Genomic DNA, 23,622 nt, shown 5'->3' on the forward strand with positions numbered 1-23,622 from the left:
TTAATGATAGATACCATATCTCTTTAGTAAATAATAAATAAACCAATCAACCTTTAAACCTTTGACTTTCTAAAAATAGATAGTTTATTTTCCAGCAACAAATTTCAAAAATCAATATTTCTTTCGAAACAATAAGATAAAATTCGCCTAGTATTTCCTGTCTTTAATATAGAAAGGTGTTTTATTTATTAATCCTCGAAAAATCCATGCCATTCTTAAAATGACTATTCAACTCAAATAACTCAAATAGTTTTTCCTGAACTTGATCATTGACTGAATATTTTCCAACAGATATTCTGTAATACAAAGGTTATCAGAAATATGATTTTTCTACAGTATCATGAATTGATCTTTGTTTCTGTTACAAAGACATAACAATCTGTCAAATGGACTTAGAAAGAATTAAATTCTACTAAATGGCATAATTGTATAATGACACCAGAAAAATACCAAAGATAAATTCTAAATCGTCTCATTACATTACATTGATATTACTTAACTTTTTTCTGAAATTCAGAAATACAAATTTGAATTCTCGTTATCTAAATTAAATTTTAATGTAATATTAAATATAGGAAAGTATGATACGTGATGTCTTCCTTCAAAATACGTGTCAAATAAAAAATAAGATGTATTTTTGTTCATACATATTCAACTGATTACTATACCATCCCATACACGCAAATAGTCGTTTGATGCGATGGACTTTGTATAGCAATTAAGAACGTCTGCCGGCGATAATTTAAAGTTTTCCACGTAGTCTCCTTTTCCACTATAAATTTTCTATAGCTATTACTATAAGTAGATACACTGCCCTTCGACTACTACCATGTCGCAACTACTTTCTTCTTTATCGTATCGCTTATGTCTGGCGTTACGTATTTTTAAATGTATAATTTTCTGCATGCGTAACACGTTATATATGTTTTACACTGAAATAATTGAAATAATTCTAATGTTACAAATATTTACGAATTACACTAATTCCCAAATAATTTAATTTTTAAATACGTACTACCACCGTTGTACATTTATAACTTCAGATTAAAATATTTATTTACCATTACTTATAACAAATTGCAAATGGTTACGATGATGATGATTTTTAAAAATGCTCCTCCAATTATTTAGGACGATGTTCATTTTACTGTGTTCTATAATAGTAACTTTCGTTTTAGAATTATGTATCTTTTCTTTTCTTTCTAATTACTGAGACAATTTGTATCTCCATGAAATTGACTGTTCAACATTAATGAATTAAATCATTGCGGCATCTAACATTTTCCGAATTAAAAAATTGTTAGATATCTTTTTATAAACAGTTGCTGAATATTTTTGCACAGTAAGAACTTTAACTTTTTCAATAAATTCTGAAAATATTCAGTTTGAAATTTCCATCTATATTATTATCTTCCATTAGAAATTTCTACCATCGATTTGTTAAATTTTTAAATTACGAAACATTGTATTTCATTGAAATATTTACCTGTGAAAATTAATAATCGTGACAGATATAGAAATCAGATTCCCTTAAAATCGTCTGATACTAAAATTCGCTACAAACTATAAATATTAATTAACTCAATTTTTACTCCAATTACACATATAATTATGTATATAAAAAAAATACGCTTTATAGTAAACCTAACCTTGAATAGTCTAACATGCATTACCCCTCGTGTTTGAGCAAAAAATTGTGCTGAACGTGAATGAGCGGACAAATCAGGATTAACCTTCATTCTCTTTTCATGATCTTTATACAGAACTTTTATTGGGTATTATTAGATTATAAGTGTAAAGCAAGAGCTGAGAAAAAAATGGATTCATGAGGCATGATGGTCGCCGTGGCTGTATAATCGGCGTGTCATAGGTCAAACCGATGAGATACCATTTCGCAGACTCCGACGTGCAGTCAGTGGCGTGTTCTTTCGCGAAACACCGACTCTGTCATTCCATCTGTTTTTACACCCTGCTAAGTTCCGTTATATAATTTCATCGTGATCAAGTCTTCGCTTTACTATCGGTCCATTTGCCTTTTCGCACCCTGAGGTAAGGATCAATTATCTGTGCAGCTACTATCGATCGATTAGTCATTGCTTAGGTCCAATTTTCATGCATTTTCAAATTTTAATATAGATTTAAATGCAATTCGATCATCCTCGTGTGATTCGGTCACTATACCTGGCGTTTACCATAAAATTCATTAATCTCTGTCTCTCTGGTAAAGTTCTATTTTAAAGATTAATGGAATCTACGTTTAATGAAGTAAAATATTGTATGCGTAATAAATTTGTTGCGTTATATAAGAAATTGGATAGTTAATTCCTATCTTTATTGTGAAATAGATTTAGATTATGAAATTCGATATCTGTATTCTCTATATATTCTCTATACAACTGTATTAGATACGGCAATATTTTAGGTATATATTGAAGTTTATTGAACTTGTTATTATAAAAATATTTTCTAACAACGTTATAATATATTTTCTAATAGATCCGAAAATATTTATTCCAATTACTTTCTAACGATTATTCCTCAAATTCATTTCTTCCGCGCTTATATACATATTGAACCTGATGGCGCTTTCTTCTACTACTACTACTTCTCTCTCTCTCTCTCTCTCTCTCTCTCTCTCTCTCTCTCTCTCTCTCTCTCTCTCTCTCTCTCTCTCTCTCTCTCTCTCTCTCTCTCTCTCTCTCTCTCTCTCTCTCTCTCTCTCTCTCTCTCTCTTATATATATATATATATATATATATATATATATATATATATATATATATATATATATATATCATATACATCTTATATATAAATACGAGATATTGTTCGAATTAGGATTAGTTCGAATTAATCGACAAAGTTTGCGTTGTGGTTTTGATAAGCGCGATAAGAATAAGGGTATCGACCGGTGTTCAACGTGAACCTATAGTATAATTTTATGGTTTTATAGTAAGTTTGAAACGAACTTGTGTACACCGTTCTGTCGACATAAAATTGGCGTTCTTAGTTTCGGAAGTAAGATAACTTACATTATTTATATTTGTATTTATTATTTAAGTATATGACTTAAAGATGTAGGTAACAGATCTCTATAAATAAATCTAAGTTATTGACATACTTGAAGAGAAAGTACAGCCTCGACATTAACCACGAGGTACATTATAATGTGACCTTTCTTATCAATTGCTACAACTGGTTTCTCTCGATTAGTATACAGCACTGCCTATATCGTGTATTTAAAAATTTTGCAAAGCTGTAGAAATATTATTCGATGACGTAATGTGACTGATCAGACTTTTCTAATCATTAACTTCCTTTACTATAATTCATACATTAGGCACGTTATATGCATACAATCGTTGTATACTCTTGTTTGAACTTGTATGTGTATCTATCAAAAGTTATCACACATTTATTATAAACAATACCAACAACATTCGTCTTCTTTTATTGTAAGACGACTGACGTCAAGAATATTGCTAAAAGTAAAAATGAAATATTACCACGTCGTTGTTAGTTCTACATTGTATGTATAGATTATTTACATTACTAGAAATTTATGAAAAATATAGAAAAGGAATAAATTTTTAAACTGAAAACTATCATTCGGAATAGAAAAGTATAATATGATATAAAATATAATTAAAACATAATATACAAAAACATACATAAATAACAGAAAGCTTGAAATTGGCACTTGTGTATACATATAGGTATTAGTATTTTTGTACTAAAAATTAAAATAATAATTTTGACTTAATTACAGCAACTATCTCAAATGGCGCGAACAAACCCGAAAACTCGATATTCCGAAAACAAACGGCACTCCGATTTGCCGCGTTTCGAATCAGTTGTTAGAATCTCCAACCTTCCTATTGTAGAAAACAGTATACATATCGCTGGTAACGTCTACGATAGACTAAAGGTAAGCAAAACTGTTTTAATAATCTGACAGTTTTACGAATCGTTTCACTTTCTCTCGTCCTTCACTTGCTAGTTTCATTTATTGTGAAAGTGCTGTATATTTGCAATGATCGGCAAAATTTTAAATATGTACATTGTATCCAGAAATAAAATATCGTGAGCAAACTGTTATCTTTATAATAGTGAAGTATGAAAGTATATAACTGAAAATGAAAATATTGCTTTAATGCAAGAATTTAAATATTTCTCAATGATTTTTTAGTTAGAAATTTTAAACGACTGATTCAGATAAATGCACGTGTATGCAGCAATAAAACAATTTTTTAATAAGTTTGTGTTCTTTATATTCGTATTAATTTAAATGTCAACCACATTTTTAAACATTAATCTTATTCTACTTAATCCTCCATTTATCTAGCTTAGTAATCGTTATATCCTCACAAAAAAATTAAAATCAAGGGACAAATATGATATTGTTAATTTCAGCGTTCAAATTCATTGATGAGCTGGAGTTTATGTACTGCTGAACAATCACTTGCAATTGCAACAGCGTCAGCGAAACCTGCGATTTCCGTATTAAATGGGCCTATTATGACAATCGATCAATTGCTCTGTAAAGGTATCGATATCGTTGAACAGAGAGTACCAGCCGTGCATCTTCCTCCGCATCTTGTAAGTACAGTTAAAGTTAAACGTTAGTTATTTAACATTTCATTACTCTAAAGAATGAAATCAATGTGTATTTTATATTACGAAGATATACTGCAATGCACGAGAATATGTAAGCAAAAAAATCGTGAGGCCTGTTCTAATGCGTGCCGGAAGCGTGAAACTGATAGGAAGCCAAGCCGCGAACGCAGCGGTAGACAGATTAGATGGAGCTCTAACTGTCGCAGATAAATATGTTGATCGTTACTTGCCTGCTGATTCTACCGATACAGTAGACCATGGTAAATTATTCGTTTTAAATTACCGATAGTAGTTTAGACCACATTTTAAATATTCTAATAGCAACTTAAGAAAGTAATCTTTTACACTTCATATATACAGTGGATACAAAAAGTATTCGTACATCATTGTATTTATTATAGTATTTACGTATTAACTAATTAAATCTAAGTATATTAAATTTTATATCACTTAACAGTAATTTCATATGACTACAAAAATTTTGTACTATGAAAATGAAGTGTATAGAATCTGGTAAAGACATGCTTCATTTGGAAAATAAAGGTATGTGCAAATACTTTTTGTTGTCACTGTATGTATAACAAATGAAATCATGTTCAATTAATATCAAATTAAACTTCTAAATATATATTAAATATTGATTATTCGAATTAATCGTGACACGCAGTGTTCAAATAATTAAATTAGTGATTTTCCCTTGCATTATATACCTTTTCGTGTATTTTTCATCTTTATTTCTTTGGTATCGATTGTATCGATTGTAGAGTTTCAGTGTTAACTGATACGTCAAGTACCGCATCGAGCGAACAAATAATCGATTAAGTTAAATCGTTGTCAACGAAAATTATTTTTTAGATTCCTCTCCATCTGAACCTGTGAGTAAGACCACACGAACTATCAAACATGGTGCCAGGCTATCTAGGAAATTACAAAAACGGCTAACGCGTCGCACATTAGCAGAAGCTCGAGCGCTTAAGGAACAAGGAACGGAATGCATTCATATACTTTTGTATATTGTAGAATTGGTAAGTAACACTTCTTTCGGCTGATATACGTAATAAACAATACAAATAATAAATAAAAATTAGCAAAAGTAAAATGAAAGGAGAAGGAAGCCTTGAGTAAGTATTATTTATTTGTATTATCTATTAATATCATTTACTGAATAAAGAAACTATACTTTGCATCATTGATCATTTTCCAATTATATACTTGCTCTGTTGTGCGAACGATAAAGTTGATATGTTACAGTTAGCAACGGACCCAAAACTAGCGTTTAAAAAAGCGAAAGAACTTTGGGGAACATTAAGTTTACCTGAACCAGAAAACCAAGCTCGACCAGCTACTCTAGAACAGTTATTGGTTCTTTTAACGCGTGAATCTGCGCGTCGTATTGTTCATCTGGTGAATGGGACAACAGCGTTAGCAGCTAGAACCCCGCGCAATCTTGGTAGACTTCTCATTGGAGTGTCGCATCAATTGCTCGTAGTTGCGGATGCTACTTTCAGAGTAATTGTCAATAAATTTGTACATCATTCAATTCTTGAAATATTCATTACTACGGTTCCTTCGTTTATCTATGTTTATTCGGCCTCTTTCTGTTCTGAAGATGATGCCAATTATCGGTAAAAGGGGTGCAGCAAAAGAACAAATTTCAGCCATTAATTTGGCTATACAAAGGCTCAATTCATCTATAAATCATTTATTGGTATGTAGAATTCAAATAATGTTCACTCTAATAATGTTTAACCACGAACCACATTTATTATACATTTTTATTAATTATGATGTACCTATGTCATCAACTAATATCAATGCAAAGAATATTATCAAGCAACTGATGCTACTTTTACAGGAGCAGTTCGCAACTTTTCTAGCTGGTCGCCCATGTGTTTCCAAAGTAACACATGCAAAGAGTCATCAACAAAACCACAACAACCACATGTCGATGTCTTCAAAACCTCCCGTAAATGGTATCGATACTATCGAGTAACAAAACTGTGGTTATAAGTTATTTTGCGTAAGTTCCGTCTATGATAGCATTTATTTCATAGTTGAAATAGAATAGAAACATAGTTGATAACTATGTATCAGGAAAATTCCTCATTGAAATTTCACAGATAAACAATATCCACCGAAATATTATAATATAGTTTTCGAACACATTATACTCCCACACTCACATTAAGCAATTAATGAATATTTCTCTTATATCGAAGACACAGTGTATCCGTCATTCCTAGTTTTCAATTCTTGAATTTACTTTTAGTATATAAACTATAATGTATCTAGAAACAAGAAAGTGCAAAAATAAATATTATGATAATTTCACAGTCATTACAATGCCATTAAAAGATGGTCTATTTGTTTTGTTGACTCGAAGTAGATTATACATTCTTGGCCGTATATATCTTTAAGAAGCTTGTTATTGATGTCTCGTTATGATTGTACTACACATATTGAATATAATATATATAAGTTGTGTTTATGTTTAATCCAATGCAGATATCTTTCATTAGTTTATGCATACATAATTATCTTAATATGCCTCTTACATTTTATTTTATTGAATGATATAATTTAATAAATTTCAATTTTTAAATTATTCAAACAAATGTCGCAATAGTTAGAAAAATAATAAAGAATAGTACGTTGCAAATAAGTAAGCGAATTTAGATAAGTAATTTTTTTAAAGCATTAATATTACTTTGGACCTAATTATCGCTTCTGTTATCAAAGCTAATGAAACTAGAGTTTGTAACTAGTACATTAATGTGTTTTAACTAACTGATAAGGTACGCACACGCACACATACACAAAGAAACAATTGAATTAAAAATTTCACTTTTTAGCGACAGAATATTATGATTTAAATTGTGAAGTAACAAAATCTGTCCCCCCCCTCTTGCTTTATTTTCAATTGTTCAAGATAAACTGTAATCTGTATCTCTTTAATCATTATTATTACTCTGCTATAATGTTATAATATTTAATCTTTCTACTTATATAAATTTGTTTTTGCAAGAATATTATTCATTCTGCAAGTATAGCTTATATTCTTATCCATGTTCAATTTAAAATATTGAAAATAATATCAGTATTTCAGTTGTATAGGAATAAATTTTTATGTCTTCAAATCATTGATTTTAAAATAGATATAATGTGATAAATGCTTTATCTAAAATACAGAAAAATGGTGAATATAAATTGGGTATAATATATTGTTATTGAGGGATAATATATAAAAATATACATGTATACGTAAGTAGAACTAGCACACATTAAATTAGAATTAATGCTAATTACTCATTATATATTATTCTATGTAGCTCCGACATTAAAATAAACATCAAAATAAATGAAATTAATTAATCTTTCATTTGAATTCTTAACGAATCCTTTTTAAGAATGCTATTTCCTTCTATCGTCGAAAAAATATTATATAAATTATTCATATACAATAAGATTTTAAAACAATACACATCTATGTACTAACACAAGCTATCATTTAATAAATGTCAAAATATGAGCAATACCTCCGCAAAAAATTATTGAGAAGTTTTTAATTACTAATATACCAATGCAAGTGACACTGGTTTTCCAATAGTTCGCTGAACTTTTTTCTTAAACGAAATGAAAGTAAATGCGCTAAAATCTTTTCTGATTGCATATTTTCGAAACACTTTCTTTTGCATTTTCAACAATTTCGAGCTATATATTTTGTTTCAATAAAATATTACATGTATAAAATATGTAATCTCTATTCTTTTAATATGAAAAACACTAATTATGTTGCGAATGATAAAGATACAAATGTACCTTGTACCGGTAGAATTGTAGTATTAAGTAGCTGAAGTATTATCGTTGTAAACAGTACAGATAATTTTGTTCATAGAATAACTACATATACAATCACACTTCCCCACTTTTTCTATTTTCTTCAACTTTTACTACTATCAAACTATATAATCGCTAAATTTGGAAAACTACCATTTTACATCACAGTATAGACCACAAAAAAAAGCGGGGAACAGCTTTTCAACCATATGCTACTTTTTGTTTGAAAGATCCAAACGTCAGAAAGCAGATAAAATTTGCCAGTAGACTTCCTTTCCTAAAATAAGGCGTATTTAGTGTCTATAAATACGACAAAAATAGAACATGATATTTTAAGATGTTTGATAAATGTTTTAGAAATTAAGGAAATTTATTTTTCTATTACTTATATTAAAAATATAAGAAAATAGTATCAATAAGAAATATTTCATTAAAAATTACTATCAAATTGTTTTGATAATTTGAAAATAAATTTTGCAACAAAAATATAATATTAGCTTGTGTTTAGGTCTTCCTTTTTTTTGGCAGTAAGTTCGAAAATCATGTCACGCATCCGACTTAAATCCATCAATTCTGCTTTCATCTTCTTAATTATTTCCTCTTTTTCAGCAATACTCTTTTCATATGTATGTACTAATTCTGATAATTGTTGAGTTTCTTGTTTGAGTGCAGATATATCTTTTTGATTAGACTGAATTTCCGCAATTTTTGATTCTATTACCTATTTAATGTTATATATACATACATTAATAATTCTATTATAACAATAGAGTCTATGTAAACGTACCTGATCCTTTTTATTTAACTGATCCTGCCTTTTAAGAAGTAGTTTACTAAGTTCGTGATTCTTATTAGACATTTCCTTGGTTTTTGCATCTGCAGTCACACATTCAATTTCTAACTCTTTTATTCTTTTAGTTAATGTTTCAATTCTATTTAAAGTACTTTCTAATTCATGCTTATGTTGCACGAGTACTATATTTAGATGATCAATGTTAGCAGTCTTTTCCGTTACTATCTTTTCTAAACCTTCGATTTCCTATAAATATGATTTCTATATTTTAGTTTTGATTTAAATTCTTATTTGATAGATTCACTATGAAAAGTACTAACCTGTGTTTTAATAGCTGCTACTTTTTTATTCTGTTCTTCTGCTTCAGCAAGCTTTACAGTCAATGTAGACTTCACTTCTTCTAAGCATTGCTGTGTGTCAAACAACATTTGATGTAAACGGCTTGATTCTGCTACTACTTGTGCCAGCCTATGTTGCAAACTGGTTCCATGATTGTTTGCTGCTTCTAAACTAGATTGCATAGCCCGTTCTGCATGTCTCATAGCTGCTAACTTTTATAATACGAATATAAGATATAATAAATATAATAAGCATTTTGTGCTTACGTTAAGATGTATTTAAAAAGAAGCATATACCTTGTATTCATACAATTCCATTACTGCTGATGTGGTAATATCATTGATTTGATTTGACTCATAAGTTCTTTCCAATTTTGCTAAAAATGCATCAAGCCGTTCTTCTTGTACGAAAGAAAACAGTGGAACCATTTCACTACTTGCATTTACGGACATTTTACTTCCAATATTTGTTACCATACCATGAGTACTTTGTACCAATATCAAAGGCTCCAGTTGCTTCATACAAAGCGCCACCGCGGAAACACTTGTCACACAAAAACATGGGATACAATTTGCATCTGATAGTGAATTTGTCTAGAGTTGTCATCAATAAAAATTAAAATAACTTGTTGCTAAAGCATTCAATTTTAGTAGTGAAAATACAGTAATGTTTTATTTGAATAACAAGATCTGTTAAAATCTTTGTACTTTGTTAAACAACTAAAGAACATTAAGATGAAACCTACCATTCTTGAGGAAATCCCATGGTAGATGTCAATTGTAGAACCTTTTGTTTAATGTCTGTATCACCAGTGAACAATGCATTTGCCATTGTCATTTGAATTTGTTTTTTTCTAAGTAACTCAGAATATAAAGTTAACCATTGCGAATTATCAGCAGCTAAATCAGCAGTCAAAGCTAATGCATAAATACATAAATTTGTAGTAGGATTCTAGAATAGAAAATGTCATTATAAAAAATGTCTATAAAAAAACAAGAGTTATATTTTTTAAGGAACAAGAATACAATACTTGAATAAAATTCCCTGGCCAATTATCAGCTGCACATGTTTCAGAATCTAACATTGGACTTAATAATTTTCGTATCATTTGTTCATTCAAGGATTGCATTACTTTTGTTCTGAGTGTAGATGTTTTAACCATTTCTTGAAATAATTGCATTAATTCTGCTAATTTTGTTTCTGTTTCTAATGTTAATTCACATTTTCCTTGAATTTCGTCATTTTCTGAATTTATTATGAGCATTAAAACTGAAGCATCTAATTCTGCCAGCACTTCAGATGACGATTTAGTACGTCGTGCATCAATTACTGTAACTCTTATTAAAGTTAATGCTCTGGAACACACCTAATTTTGAAAAGATTATTATAATCTGTTACCCATTATTCATATTTAAATATATAGAAGACATACCTGTTCTACAGGAACCCAACTCATTGCAGTTTTTACACATAAAGGATATAAAGACACCAAAGCAGATAATTTTAATTTTACTAGAAATGACAAAAATTCCATCATGAGAGCAACACATTCTGGATCTGCATTATCTTCTAATGTGGCCAATATATTTTCCACACCTCGGCCATAACTAATTAAGACAATAAAAATGAGGTAATTTTTATACCAAATATCAAAATTACACTGAAAATTATAAAGTAACTAACTGTGGATATGTTAACAACACAGCATGGGAATATTCATTTTGTCCAACATAGTCAAAGAAATCTATAATGTGTCTCAGTAATAGAACATCTTTTTGTTTCATTGCTGTAATAAAACTGCTGAATGTGACATCAGCAAAATCCCAAATAGATTTTTCCGAAATATTTGTATTTGTATGTTCTAATATAATCAAAAGCTTACAACATTGTACTTTGGTATTAACACTATAATGTTGTATTTTTAATAAAGTTCGTATGAATGCTTTTGTATCAATCGTTCTTATTAATATATATACAGCTGGAAGATTTTTGTAACAGAGATTTACTAGTACACCTAAGGAAAGTGCAATAATGTTTTCTTCCCTAGATTGTGTCACCCATTGTGTTAATACTGATACCAAATATGGTAAATGAGCTTCTTGCCAATAAATTTTTATTCCATATGTCAATTCTTGTAGTAGTTTTAATACTCGTATTCTCTTTTCACTTGTTAAATTTGCCTATGAAGTTATTATACAGAAGCATTAAATTATTACTTATTTTTATATTTCCAGTTATTAAATTCAAAAATTTTATTATAGGAAGCAAAATATGAACCTTAAATGTAATAAAAATAAATGTATCTCTATATTTTTTTAAATCATATTCTAATGCTATATTTTTATGATCTTTAAAATATACAAATATACATACTTCCAATAATCTTGCCAGTATAGGTGCAAATTTAAATGTATGGATGAGAGCTTGTCTTGCAGCAGCATTGCGACAAGCATTTTGTAAAACATCCACAGCACTCCAAATCAAAGTAGTTCTAGAAGCTAAAGAATTCATCAGCTCATGCAAACTAACATAGAACTCTGCTGCTATGTTAGTTCCAGGATCAAAAATGCTTAAATCCAATGATGTACTTATCACCTTTTAAACATAAATTTTTATTATGAAGGATATTTTATATATATGGAACAGAATACTAACATATTTATTAAAGTTTGTTTTAGCTTTTGCAAAATCATATCAAATATTCATATAAGTCATTCATAAGTATTATGTAAGATTATAATCACTATTCATTTTTAATGTATTAAAAACAATAAAATAATATATAATTACCCCAAGATTTCGTTGTAAAATTGAAGCGGTTGTTTCACTTGGATGTTTAGTATATTCTAAAACCGCTGATATGAATGTTCTTATGTGTTGGTATTTGTCCATTATGTCTAATTAAGATATCATAAGTAATTATAAAATTTCGAATATTAGTAAACCTTCTAGATTTTAATTTTAATAACATTAAAGTTAATAAATCTAATAAATTTTTATATGTAAATTACAAATAGTACAATTACAAAGATTGAATAGTATGGTTTTTTCAATAAAATCTCTTACGAAATATAATTATTTATACATGTGGGCATGTACAATAAATGATTCTTATTTGTACATTCCAAAAATATAAAGCACACGCGTTCTTTTAAAATATATAGACACACTTATAAAGTTGGAAATAATAAATATCGTTTTGCAGAAAACCGGTATTTGGCGGCCATTTCTAAATATTACGTTTGAAATTAACCAATTGAATTAAAGTCAATCAGTGCAGCTAATAGTTTTATCACAGCCGACTCTAGTAGTTACTAGAACTGCTGAAAAACGTGGCAACATCGCATCAGAAAACCTATTTTTAGTTAGAGAAACAGAGCTGACTCTAGAGTCGGCTGTGGTTAAATATATGGAAGCCGGGCTCTTGCATTGTTGCCATTTTTACTTTCAGGACGGCTACTATGGTTTTATGTAAAATTTTCATTTTTTTTTTATTTCATGTGTAAAAATTATTTGATACTGGATAATAAATATAATTAAAACAAGTTTGTTACATATTTCATAATTATCGTAATTCATTTTTCATTTTGTAATTTAAAAATGATGAAATAAGTTTATATTTTTTTACTAATGCTTAAAATAATTAACAATATTTACTATAGTGATTTCGAGATAAATATTTATGTTAATAGTAATTTATATAAACTTCTATTGAAGAAATAATTATAAAAAAATAATTGCAATTATTAAAAATTACTAAAATCAATTTCAGAGATTTATGAAATAAATTTAATGATAAAATATTATATTACAATGTATATTAGTACATTTTTCATACAATATTTAACTTTATTCTCCGACGACTGAATTATATAACCTTTTTAATTCGAAAGAGAATAATAAACATACATACATATATAACTTCGTTTTTTGTATTGAATCTTTAGTAACAAGTTTCTTCTTTCAATTTTATAGATTTAGTAATTGCATAAGTGAATATTTTACACATTAGTGTGGATCAAGTATAAAATAAAAATTCTAAAATAATTTAAAATAAGGATGGGAGAAGAAAATTGTTGCTAAGTATCCGCCTTAATACGCCTACTATACGAATTAGTTGCGAATCTCTTTAATATTCCAAGATTGAATTTGGAATGTTATGAAATTCTGATATTTTACTTTATATTATTATAATTTATATTTAATACCTGACGTTATATCTTATGTGTATATAAAGAAATATAAAATTTACTAATAACAAAGATCCCTACTTACATTTGAAAACATTTGCAACGTTAAATTGTAGTGAAATATATTAGAAATAAGAGTATATACACGTATATTTTAAAAAATGTATAGTAATAAAACTAAAAGTTCTAAGGAGAACATAAATTATTAAAATTGAAAATTAATATTTTTCTTACCTAATTCTGTATATATAAAGAACACTATATAATGAAACTGTAATCTTATTGGTCAGCAGTGGCGCCGTTCTCCTGCTGTGTTCATTGAAATGCGCCATTACCGATTCGAGGAAAAAGAAAACGACATTGAAGAAAGGTACTTACTCTTGAAGGATCCTCTCAGATTAAAATCTGTTCAACGTTTCTTCATAATTTCACGTAGAATATCTGGGTAAATTGACTGACTCATTGATTGATCGGTGGTAAACTATTGCGTGTGATCGTGACTTTCGGATTTGACGTTGTAAATGAAAGTGTTGCAGCACTGTGTGTACCGTGTGCGTGATTTGGACCTTGATTCTTTACAGTGCGATCAACTTTGATTTTAATCTTCATTCTGTTAGGTTACAGAGACATCGGTACCATCCATCTTGTCGAGAAAAGTGTCATTTGGAACAGTTATTGTTTTTCCGAAAAGTGGCGAAAGATCTTAATTCTCCGAACGTATAAGGAGGAATGTGAAAAAAATCAACAAGCTTCATAGAGCCGTGTAATCTGCCCTCTGTGTGTGTGTGTGTATGTGTGTGTGTGTGTACCAACTGGAGCTGTCATAAATGTACACATTCTATATAGATTGCACGATCTATGCTCGGTTAGTGGGCCGATTTACTCAAGACAAGTGATCGTATCTGACGCGCGGCAGTGAATTGACATTAATCATCGTCGCGCGGTGTTGTGCGCTCATCGACCGTCTAAAGAGCTAGTGCCGCATTCTTATTCGACGGCGAGCTTCCTCACGCTAGCAGGTTAACCATAGAAAATTTCAGTTTTCATTCAGTTGCCAGGTGTCCCTTTCCTTGTTACCTCAAACATTTTTTTCTAATTTTTTTCTAATGTTCACTTTTTCTTTTTTATATAACCCATAACGAAACAGTTTAGTTTATGGGATATTGTGATATCTATCACAGATGCAAAGAATATGCTTGATACCGTGTCTACGTTATTCGTCTTTTTAATGTGTATTCTATTGCACGAACATCGACAAGATTTTACGTGTGTATCCTAGGACATGTGGTTTCTTTTAGATTGTGAATTCTTTTTTCTCTGTCGTTTTCTCTTAATTCATAGAATATGCTTTAGCTCCTCTCGATTATTTCAGATCTTGCTGACGTTTCACGGGCGGTGACAAGTAGTCAGAACTGTAACTATCGTGGCGCATCGCTTACACCCTTTATTTGCTTCTCTTGTCCTCCCTCCCTCGCTATCTCGAGGGAAAGAGAAAGAATTAACATGAATGAACGAGTTCAAGAGAGAAAGATGGAGTGAGAGTGAGTGAAAGAAAGACATTGTAAATGAATACAGTGAGGGACAAAAGTATTCGTACGATAGGAATGTGAAAATAAAAATGTACTGTATTTCTGTATTGTTGATTGACATACATATGATACATTATACACCAATGTTAGTAGTAACAAATATAAAAAACAAAGGTCAACTGAAATAATTAATAGTAACTTATAAAAATTATAAATTTGCATAATACTAATGTTTGGGACAAAATATCTATACGCTGTAAGTGATTATTATTATATATTATAATTAATACTTTATAGAGTTATTAATATTTCATCTTCTTAAAATATTGTTTTAATTTAATATAGTATTTTCTTATCTGTTTTTCTAGTTCCCATCATACATTTAAGTCTGGTTGTTGCTATAGGTTTTAATCCTGCTGAACTTTGTTGGCATTTGTCTGCAGAAATTTTTTAAAAATATTTAAGTGTAGATGTTTGAAAAGCATCGTATTTTGATTTTCCAGAAATTTCAATCAGACGAATGAGAGAAGGTACGCTGATTAACAGATACTGAAATAGATTTAAGATACGTACAATCAACTATGAAGCATGAGAAAAAAAGTATAGTGATAAGGACAGGGGTATTGTTTCATTAGGAAATAGATAACTAATATTTACTACCCAAATGGGTCAAATAATGTTGGAATTGAAAATACATCTTAATTTCAATAGGACCAGGACTGGAAGTCACCATAGCAATCACCAGGCTTAAATCTCATTGATTCTTGTATGTCGATATAATAGAATATTTCACAAAGATTCTAATAAAGTAAAATATCAATAGGGTTTCTTAAAAATTTAATGTATTACATACCAAGTAAATTATAGTCTGTTATTAATAAAATATATCAATTATTATAATATTGATAATAATCAATTATAAAGTGCAAGTACTTTTGTTCCAAATATTAACATTCTACAAGTTACAAAGTTTGTATTTTCTTTTTATTACTACAAACATCTGTGTAATCTACAATCATATGTATATTAATATAATTAATACTGTAACAAATACAATACTTTTTATTTTCGCATTCTTACTAAACGAATACTTTTGTCTTCCACTGTAAATGAATGAGAAAGAGATAGCGGGAAAGGGGGTGGGGATAGCGTATCAGTAAGCGAACGAACGAAACGCAGATTAAGCAAATAAGCAAATGAGAGGAAAGAAGACAGAGTATTAATAAGTGGAAGAAAGAAAGAACGTATGTAAGAACACCTACGTATGCATGTATGTGTATATAAGGAAGAGAGAAAGAGAATTTGCGCGCGCGTACACAGAATTCTGTCTGTCCTTATCGGTTTCTTTCTTTCTTTCGCAGTCCCTATGCATCGCTTTAACGGTTTCTTGTGATTTTTCGATAATACTATTTCGCTGAAGGTTATGAGCTGTTGGTTACGTAGATAAGTTTGGGGTGAGTTCGTACGTATGCAAGGTTTGACGTAGCTTCATTTTGTTTCTAAGTACGCGTAAGCTCTGTATATATGTGCGTATGTTTTTTTCATTTAGTATGTTCTCTCTCTTAGGAATGTTTTTTTTCCTGTCAGCCCGTACCCGGACGGGCTCGCGCGATGCGGACCTGTTTCCTTTTCGTCGCCGCGAGTAACGCGAATTCCGTGATTGCCGTGAAGTTGCTGCGTTTAGTCATCGTGTTACCAATTCTCACTCGTATATTCCTTGTTAGAACAGGCTACGCGTTTATCATTTAGAGTCTGTCTGGTTTTATCAATTGTAACATTATCGCAAACCAATAACGGATTCGTTCAATTCAACAAGACTCTCCTCGCAAACTAATTGGATAATGTAATTAACAGAATCCCCTGCTTTAATGGGTTAAACCGTATACGTTATTATTTTTCGTTAGTTTATACCTACTGTGTTTTTTTCACTTGTAAGTGTCAGAAAATAATCGCAATAGAGTAGACAATCAGATTTTATCATACGCATTTATGCAAGTCAATATCTAATTCTTTTCTCCTGCCTTCTAATTTGCTCAAGTTCCATATTTTTGCAGACATTCACGATGTAATTCGTATCTTGGTTCTTGATTATTTGTTTATTTGCACTTTATACGCTTAAATACGCAAGGATACACCTTTTTTGTTATTCCAATTTTTGCGTCCGTTCTTTGATCAGTTTTTATGTAATGCGTTTTAACGGAGCCTCATCCTTATAATCCATATTAATTCTTCTCTCTCATTTAGTTGTAGATATAATATTTTATTGTATTTAATTTTATTGCAAACTGAATGTAATACAATTTTTGGGAGGTTATTTACATGTGGTCAAATTTTATATTTTATAATATTAGTTATTTGTACAATATTACAAAAAAATTTCTTTCAAATTATTTTATATTGTTTTATGTAGAAATAATAGAAACTAGTCAAGCTGCAAGGTTGGAAAGGTATAATGTTTATACTATTGTGAAGAAATCTATTATTTGATATTTGTGACGCTTGATTGAAAAATTTAATTTAATATATTACTTTTAATCAATATGCTAATATGCTATAATATTCTTTAAAATATGTTTTTCTGAAAATCTAAATTTGAAATACTAATTACTTAAATACTTATTTAATAATTTTCATATTAAAAATTCATCTTGTATAGCTTTCTGCACACTATATTAAAATCTTTTATAGTTTACAGAAAAACATCATGATTTATTATGTATATTTATCAGTTTATATTGCTCAAGCTAAAACATTTAGTTAAATGTTGATCACTTAGTATGTAACTGAAAGCCTTATCTATTACATATGAACTTTCAGTATAAATAGACTTTTATCTGCTGATTTACAGGTTTAGGTACAAGTAAAAAATCAACAATTATTTCAGAATTCCAATAATTGTTATTTATATAATTCTATGTTATATTTTATAATTAAAATAATATTATAGTTTAAATGCCAATTTAGGATTTATTTTAACAATGTATTGTTCATTTATAAAGAAAATTTTATCATTTATAATAACTGAATAAATATAAAATAATTGAAGTTTTATGCTGAAATAAATAGTTAGTTTTTTTTAAATATAGAATTATGCTTTTAATATTTTTAGAGATAGTAACAAGGCTTTGAATAAATTTAAGTATTTTATAGAAAATTTGCGTTACTGTTTGTTTACAAAGGCTATAAGGAGGAATATTAAAAATAATGAAACATAAGTTTAATGTTATAGTTGTTTCTAAATTAACGTATCCAATTTTTTGTTATTTTCAAATGTATTAAATGTATCTTATAAATGTTAATTCACTATAATCTTTACAGCAGCAACAAATTTATAATTTTTACGCTAAAAGAGTGATATGTTCTAAATATGTACAAATTTTTTAAATATAGGTGATCATGGCTAATCGGGGTACAGCCCAGAGGCCAAATGGTTCAACACAAGGGAAGATATGTCAGTTTAAGCTGGTGTTACTTGGAGAATCTGCTGTGGGAAAATCAAGTCTTGTCTTGAGGTTTGTGAAAGGACAGTTCCATGAGTACCAAGAAAGTACTATTGGAGGTATGGATTTCAATATCTCTATAAGTATTAATTACAGCAACGATCATATGAAAATAACATGAATTATAATTAATACAATATGTATCTAACTAAATAGTATTTTATTGATTTTAGCTGCATTTTTAACACAAACTGTATGCCTGGATGATACAACTGTAAAGTTTGAAATTTGGGATACAGCAGGGCAGGAACGTTATCATAGTCTTGCACCAATGTATTATCGTGGTGCGCAGGCAGCCATTGTTGTATATGATATAACAAACCAAGTGAGTAAAGATCTATCAAATTCAATATACATTTTAAGTATACTGAAAATTATGTGCAATATCTAATGTAAATATTTATTCAGGAAAATGGTAAAAAAATAGTTGTGTTCTGGATTTTGTGTTAATAAAATTAGTAATAAGACTTTAGTCATTATTTTTTTGATAATTGTTATGAAAATTATTTTTTAATCTTTACATCTATCTTTAAAAAACTACAGGACACATTTGTACGTGCTCAAACGTGGGTGAAGGAACTGCAACGACAAGCCAGTCCAAGTATAGTTATAGCACTAGCTGGAAATAAAGCCGATCTTTCAAATAAAAGAGTTGTAGAATTTGATGAAGCTCAAACTTATGCAGATGAAAATGGCCTTCTTTTCATGGAAACTTCAGCCAAAACAGCAATGAATGTTAATGATATATTTTTGGCAATTGGTAAGATTGTATTATTATACACACGAACAATTTTATTATATTTATCTAACCTACATAAAGAGAACATCTGGATTTGAAATAATACCGCTTATTAAATTACATATGGTATAATAACGCATAGAATGTACATACTTTATAATGTATGTTTATAAAAAGTTTTTTTTATATTTAAGAATATTTTACTAATCTACTTTGTATAATATATTTCTCTAATAATATTCTATTTCAATTTGTATTTTTCTTTTTGTTAAATAAAGTTTTGTGTTATTATATTACAGCTAAGAAACTTCCAAAGAATGAACAATCAGGAAATGCAAGTACAAGTGGTCAAGGTCGCCGATTAGTTGAGACAGAAGGACAAAAGGCAGCAACTGGCAATTGTTGCAAGTGATTATCCAAATCTGTACGTGTCAAATATATATTGGTATACACTTTTATATTAGTTACAATTTGACACCTTCGTGATAAACAATGGTGAAAGATATAATATCCTTGAAAGAATCACAAAACAATTAATATGTGCATCAGATATGAGTCCAGCATTTGATATAATATTGTAGTATACTATGTCCACATATTTTTATAATACTAAGATATATAATGAATAGACACTAATGATTATCTTGCAATGATATAAATGATTTGATATTAATTAGGTTAAAATTTAAACATTTTATGGGGCACTGTATGCAAAATTTTGTATTAGTATTGTGAGACATGAGTAGATATTGCTGTAGTATATTTCTTGTTATGTTTAATATTTTTATTGCATGTGCTTTTGACTTCTTTCATTTTTAATATTTATTAAATAAGTAAAAAGGACGCAAACATCAAAATTTGGATTATATTAATAATAATAATATTCTTTCATATTAAATCATTGAATATCTAAAATAGTCATCATTATAGAGGACAAAATTGATATTTTACATTAAAAAGTTTGTTTTTGTATATAAGTCTGCTGAATTTTTAAGACATAACAGACAATATGAGTAGATTTCATAAATTCTATATTTTCATCAGAAAATAAGTTATTAATAGTTAAAAAATCATTTATGATATTAGAAACTATAAAAACTGATAACTTTTTTAAACCTCATAATTGCAGTAAGATTCTTGTCTGTTATAAATTCATTTTAGCACAATTTTAAGATAAATATTTATAAATAAATATTTTGGCATTTAATATGCACTATACTTTTAGAACAAAAATTATATTTATATAAGTATATTTCTACATAATATATCGTTGTATATTACGTAGCTTCGTAGATCAACCATTGCAGTGAATAATGCGCAGTTCAATTCGCATTTTTTCCCATTTTTATTTGTATACTTTTAATGAGCCTGTTGTTGTATTTTATCATCTGTCGTGTTGTAAAACATATATATATATATTTACACTTGATTGGAAATAATGCATAATTAGAATTCTACATCAGAATTAGAAAATTTCTCTTTTTTTATACGTTATATGTTAAATTCTACAAGATTCTATTAAAAAGTAACGTTATATATTGTATGCTTAAAAATGTTACATACTATTCTTATTTCATTTAGTTTTTATACTTATTATTTGATTAAAACACGAATAACATACATTTATAATATTAATTATACCGTTAAATGTTAGATACAAGAGAGTAAAAATATCCTTGTAATATATTTACAATTTTATTAAGATTTGCTACTGTAAATCATAAAATGATATTAAAGAAAGTGTTAATTTCTTATTTAAAACTTGAGTTTATTAATTTAATCAATACAACTGTAAGTACTTTAAAAATAACCTTTATTTAAGTAGTATATAATATAATACAAAAATCCTGTAAAAACTGTTTCTTTTCATTTTTATCAAAACTTTATCATTATTACTTCTAATGTAACAATATAAATCATTGCTTAGTCAATTTCTTCAATTTTTTCATTCCTTCATCATAATTATATCTTTATAATATAGTTGTGATTAAGTAAGTTAAAAAGAAAGTAGTGATTAAAGGACAAAACCTATTTTATTTTTTGTTTATTTTATATAAATGTTTATATGAACGTAGATGTGTGTTTAGTTCAGAGGAAATTTAAGGAAGTAGTATTGTGTTATGTATAATTAAAGTATTATTTGTATAAATATTTTTTCATGTTTTACATGTTGTTTTATTTTTGTTCCAAGTATTCTGTAGTTTATAATGTTTATTAGTATATTTTGGCAATGACAATTGTAGTAGTGTATAACCAATTATTTAACAATTTAACTAGTATACAATAACTAACGCATTTTATATCTATAATATTCTTTTATAATCATATTTGAAACTGAATTAAAACTGACATTGTCATTAAACTTTAATAGAATTTATTTATAATATTTCTCAAATAAGGTATAATGTATTTTTTTCTGTAAAAAGTAATATAATAGTTAAAAAAATATACTACGCATTTTTGTTAATATATCTAATCAATTACTGTAGGAGACACACTCTACTTTTTGCTTACAGATTTGTACCATAATCAACAAATATAAATACACCATGAGTGTGTCTGCAATGAATATATATTTGAGTGGAATATAAAACAATCAGAAAAACCACTATATTGGAATGGGAGGTGAACTGTGCAGGACGAACATTTTTCCTGAGTGATCAATGAAAAAAATGCGTGTATCACATTGCATTCAACGATATATCATCTATTTTGAGTATCAGAACTGTCAAAAAAAGAAAGAAGAAAAGAGAGACAGAGACAGATTAAGCTCCCATTTGTAATTCTAGTAGTAATGGGCGGTGTTCGTTATAAATATAAAAAAATAAATAAATATATATATATATATATATACACTTACATATATATATACATATATATATAAATACGATTACGATATAAATCATATATAATAAATATGATTTATGTAATAAGTAATGTTAATGGTAATAAGTAATAATGATAATATTAATGGTAACATTGATAAATAATAATAATAATAATAACACTAATATTAGTAACAATAATATACATTTAAAACATACAATGTATGATGAAATTTTGGCACGCAAAACGTCTTGTAAGATAGTACGCCATTCCTGCTGCTATGATTACCTATGTATTTACTTTCTTAGTTTGTAAACATGTATAACAAAATCTTGCTCCAAAATGTATTGTATATTAATTTTATTCAATAATTCATGATAAATTATAAATGATTACGCAAGAAAAAATAAACTTGTGAATATTACTAAGGATTTCGTCAAATTCACCATTTCATTTCATCCAAAATTAATTAATATCATATAAATGAGTTTGCAATTACGATAGAATAGAGCGAATTTTGTATGAAACCATAGTAAATTGAAAGGCAATTGCTTCATCTAATTAGGTTAGCGTTTTTATCATGTTAAAAACTATCTGTTTTTCTAAAATTTCATATTATATAATATTTTTTCGTACTTTATGTTTAATTTTACATGTTAAGCAGGAATTAGTTTAATAAATAATTCACATTGTAAATTATAAAACTTTAACTACCAATAGCAATACAAATCACATTTTATTGAATTTAAATTATTTTCAAAATTTTGTCTAAATAAACATTATCAAGTATCATCATGTAAAAAACAAAAAAAGAAAAACGGATTTGAATTCTAAAACTGGAATGTTAGATAATCAAAACAAAATTTGGTATTTATGTAGAAATCATTCTCAAAATTTTTAGTTTTAAACAGAATAAAGAAATATTTATATTATATACGAATATACACTTTGTTCATTATTATGCAGTATTTGACAGATATGTTAATTTTTTGTACATTTCGAAAGTGTATATTGATATTTGAAGAAATTTAAGTTTTTATTTATTTTGTTTTTTGAAATGTAAAGTAAATATGCTGTAAATTTTGTATTAGTCACGTATAAAAATTATTAAAATTTTTATCAAAATATTGTATTTTTAAGCAAAATAATTTGTGCATTTTATAATCGCCTTTATACAATTAAAAGAGCGAAAAATGTAATATTTTATTTTATGTTTGTAGCTTTAAATAGTGCAATATATATATATTGTGTAT

General features: G+C 28.0%; 3 protein-coding genes across 11 annotated transcripts; 2 read left to right on the top strand and 1 right to left on the bottom strand.

Moving 5' to 3' along the window:
* The first annotated feature begins 1,887 nt into the window (after positions 1–1,887).
* On the top strand, positions 1,888–7,984 carry LOC132906014 (lipid storage droplets surface-binding protein 1). 2 transcript variants are annotated; one of them, XM_060957837.1, is made up of 8 exons: positions 1,888–2,049; positions 3,769–3,927; positions 4,413–4,598; positions 4,684–4,876; positions 5,472–5,641; positions 5,868–6,125; positions 6,226–6,324; positions 6,472–7,984. In XM_060957837.1, exons 2-8 carry the CDS (start codon positions 3,781–3,783, stop codon positions 6,607–6,609), a joined length of 1,191 nt encoding a protein of 396 aa, XP_060813820.1. In that variant the 5' UTR covers positions 1,888–2,049; positions 3,769–3,780; the 3' UTR covers positions 6,610–7,984. The 2 variants fall into 2 exon arrangements, with proteins under 2 accessions (XP_060813820.1, XP_060813821.1); XM_060957838.1 differs by lacking the exon at positions 1,888–2,049 and adding an exon at positions 2,833–2,951.
* An 820-nt stretch (positions 7,985–8,804) lies between these two features.
* On the bottom strand, positions 8,805–14,287 carry LOC132906008 (uncharacterized). Of its 4 annotated transcripts, none has more exons than XM_060957824.1 (11): positions 14,154–14,287; positions 12,376–12,482; positions 11,959–12,180; positions 11,269–11,765; positions 11,018–11,192; positions 10,616–10,951; positions 10,331–10,536; positions 9,882–10,128; positions 9,567–9,797; positions 9,241–9,492; positions 8,805–9,174 (listed from the first exon to the last, which is right to left on the bottom strand). In XM_060957824.1, exons 2-11 carry the CDS (start codon positions 12,475–12,477, stop codon positions 8,947–8,949), a joined length of 2,496 nt encoding a protein of 831 aa, XP_060813807.1. In that variant the 5' UTR covers positions 12,478–12,482; positions 14,154–14,287; the 3' UTR covers positions 8,805–8,946. The 4 variants fall into 4 exon arrangements, with proteins under 4 accessions (XP_060813807.1, XP_060813808.1, XP_060813809.1 ...); XM_060957825.1 differs by lacking the exon at positions 14,154–14,287 and adding an exon at positions 12,652–13,154; XM_060957826.1 differs by lacking the exon at positions 12,376–12,482 and having other exon boundaries at positions 14,154–14,264.
* LOC132906018 (ras-related protein Rab-5C) lies at positions 14,036–22,793 on the top strand. Of its 5 annotated transcripts, none has more exons than XM_060957844.1 (6): positions 14,036–14,145; positions 18,695–18,863; positions 18,978–19,129; positions 19,348–19,564; positions 19,843–19,967; positions 22,060–22,793. In XM_060957844.1, the coding sequence occupies exons 2-5, from the start codon at positions 18,701–18,703 to the stop codon at positions 19,953–19,955; spliced, it is 645 nt and encodes a 214-aa protein (XP_060813827.1). In that variant the 5' UTR covers positions 14,036–14,145; positions 18,695–18,700; the 3' UTR covers positions 19,956–19,967; positions 22,060–22,793. The 5 variants fall into 5 exon arrangements, with proteins under 5 accessions (XP_060813827.1, XP_060813828.1, XP_060813826.1 ...); XM_060957845.1 differs by having other exon boundaries at positions 14,106–14,220; XM_060957843.1 differs by lacking the exon at positions 14,036–14,145 and adding an exon at positions 14,220–14,794.
* Positions 22,794–23,622: the final 829 nt, after the last annotated feature.

The sequence above is a fragment of the Bombus pascuorum genome, chromosome 4 (assembly GCF_905332965.1).
Source record: "Bombus pascuorum chromosome 4, iyBomPasc1.1, whole genome shotgun sequence".
Taxonomy (NCBI): Eukaryota; Metazoa; Arthropoda; class Insecta; order Hymenoptera; family Apidae; genus Bombus; species Bombus pascuorum.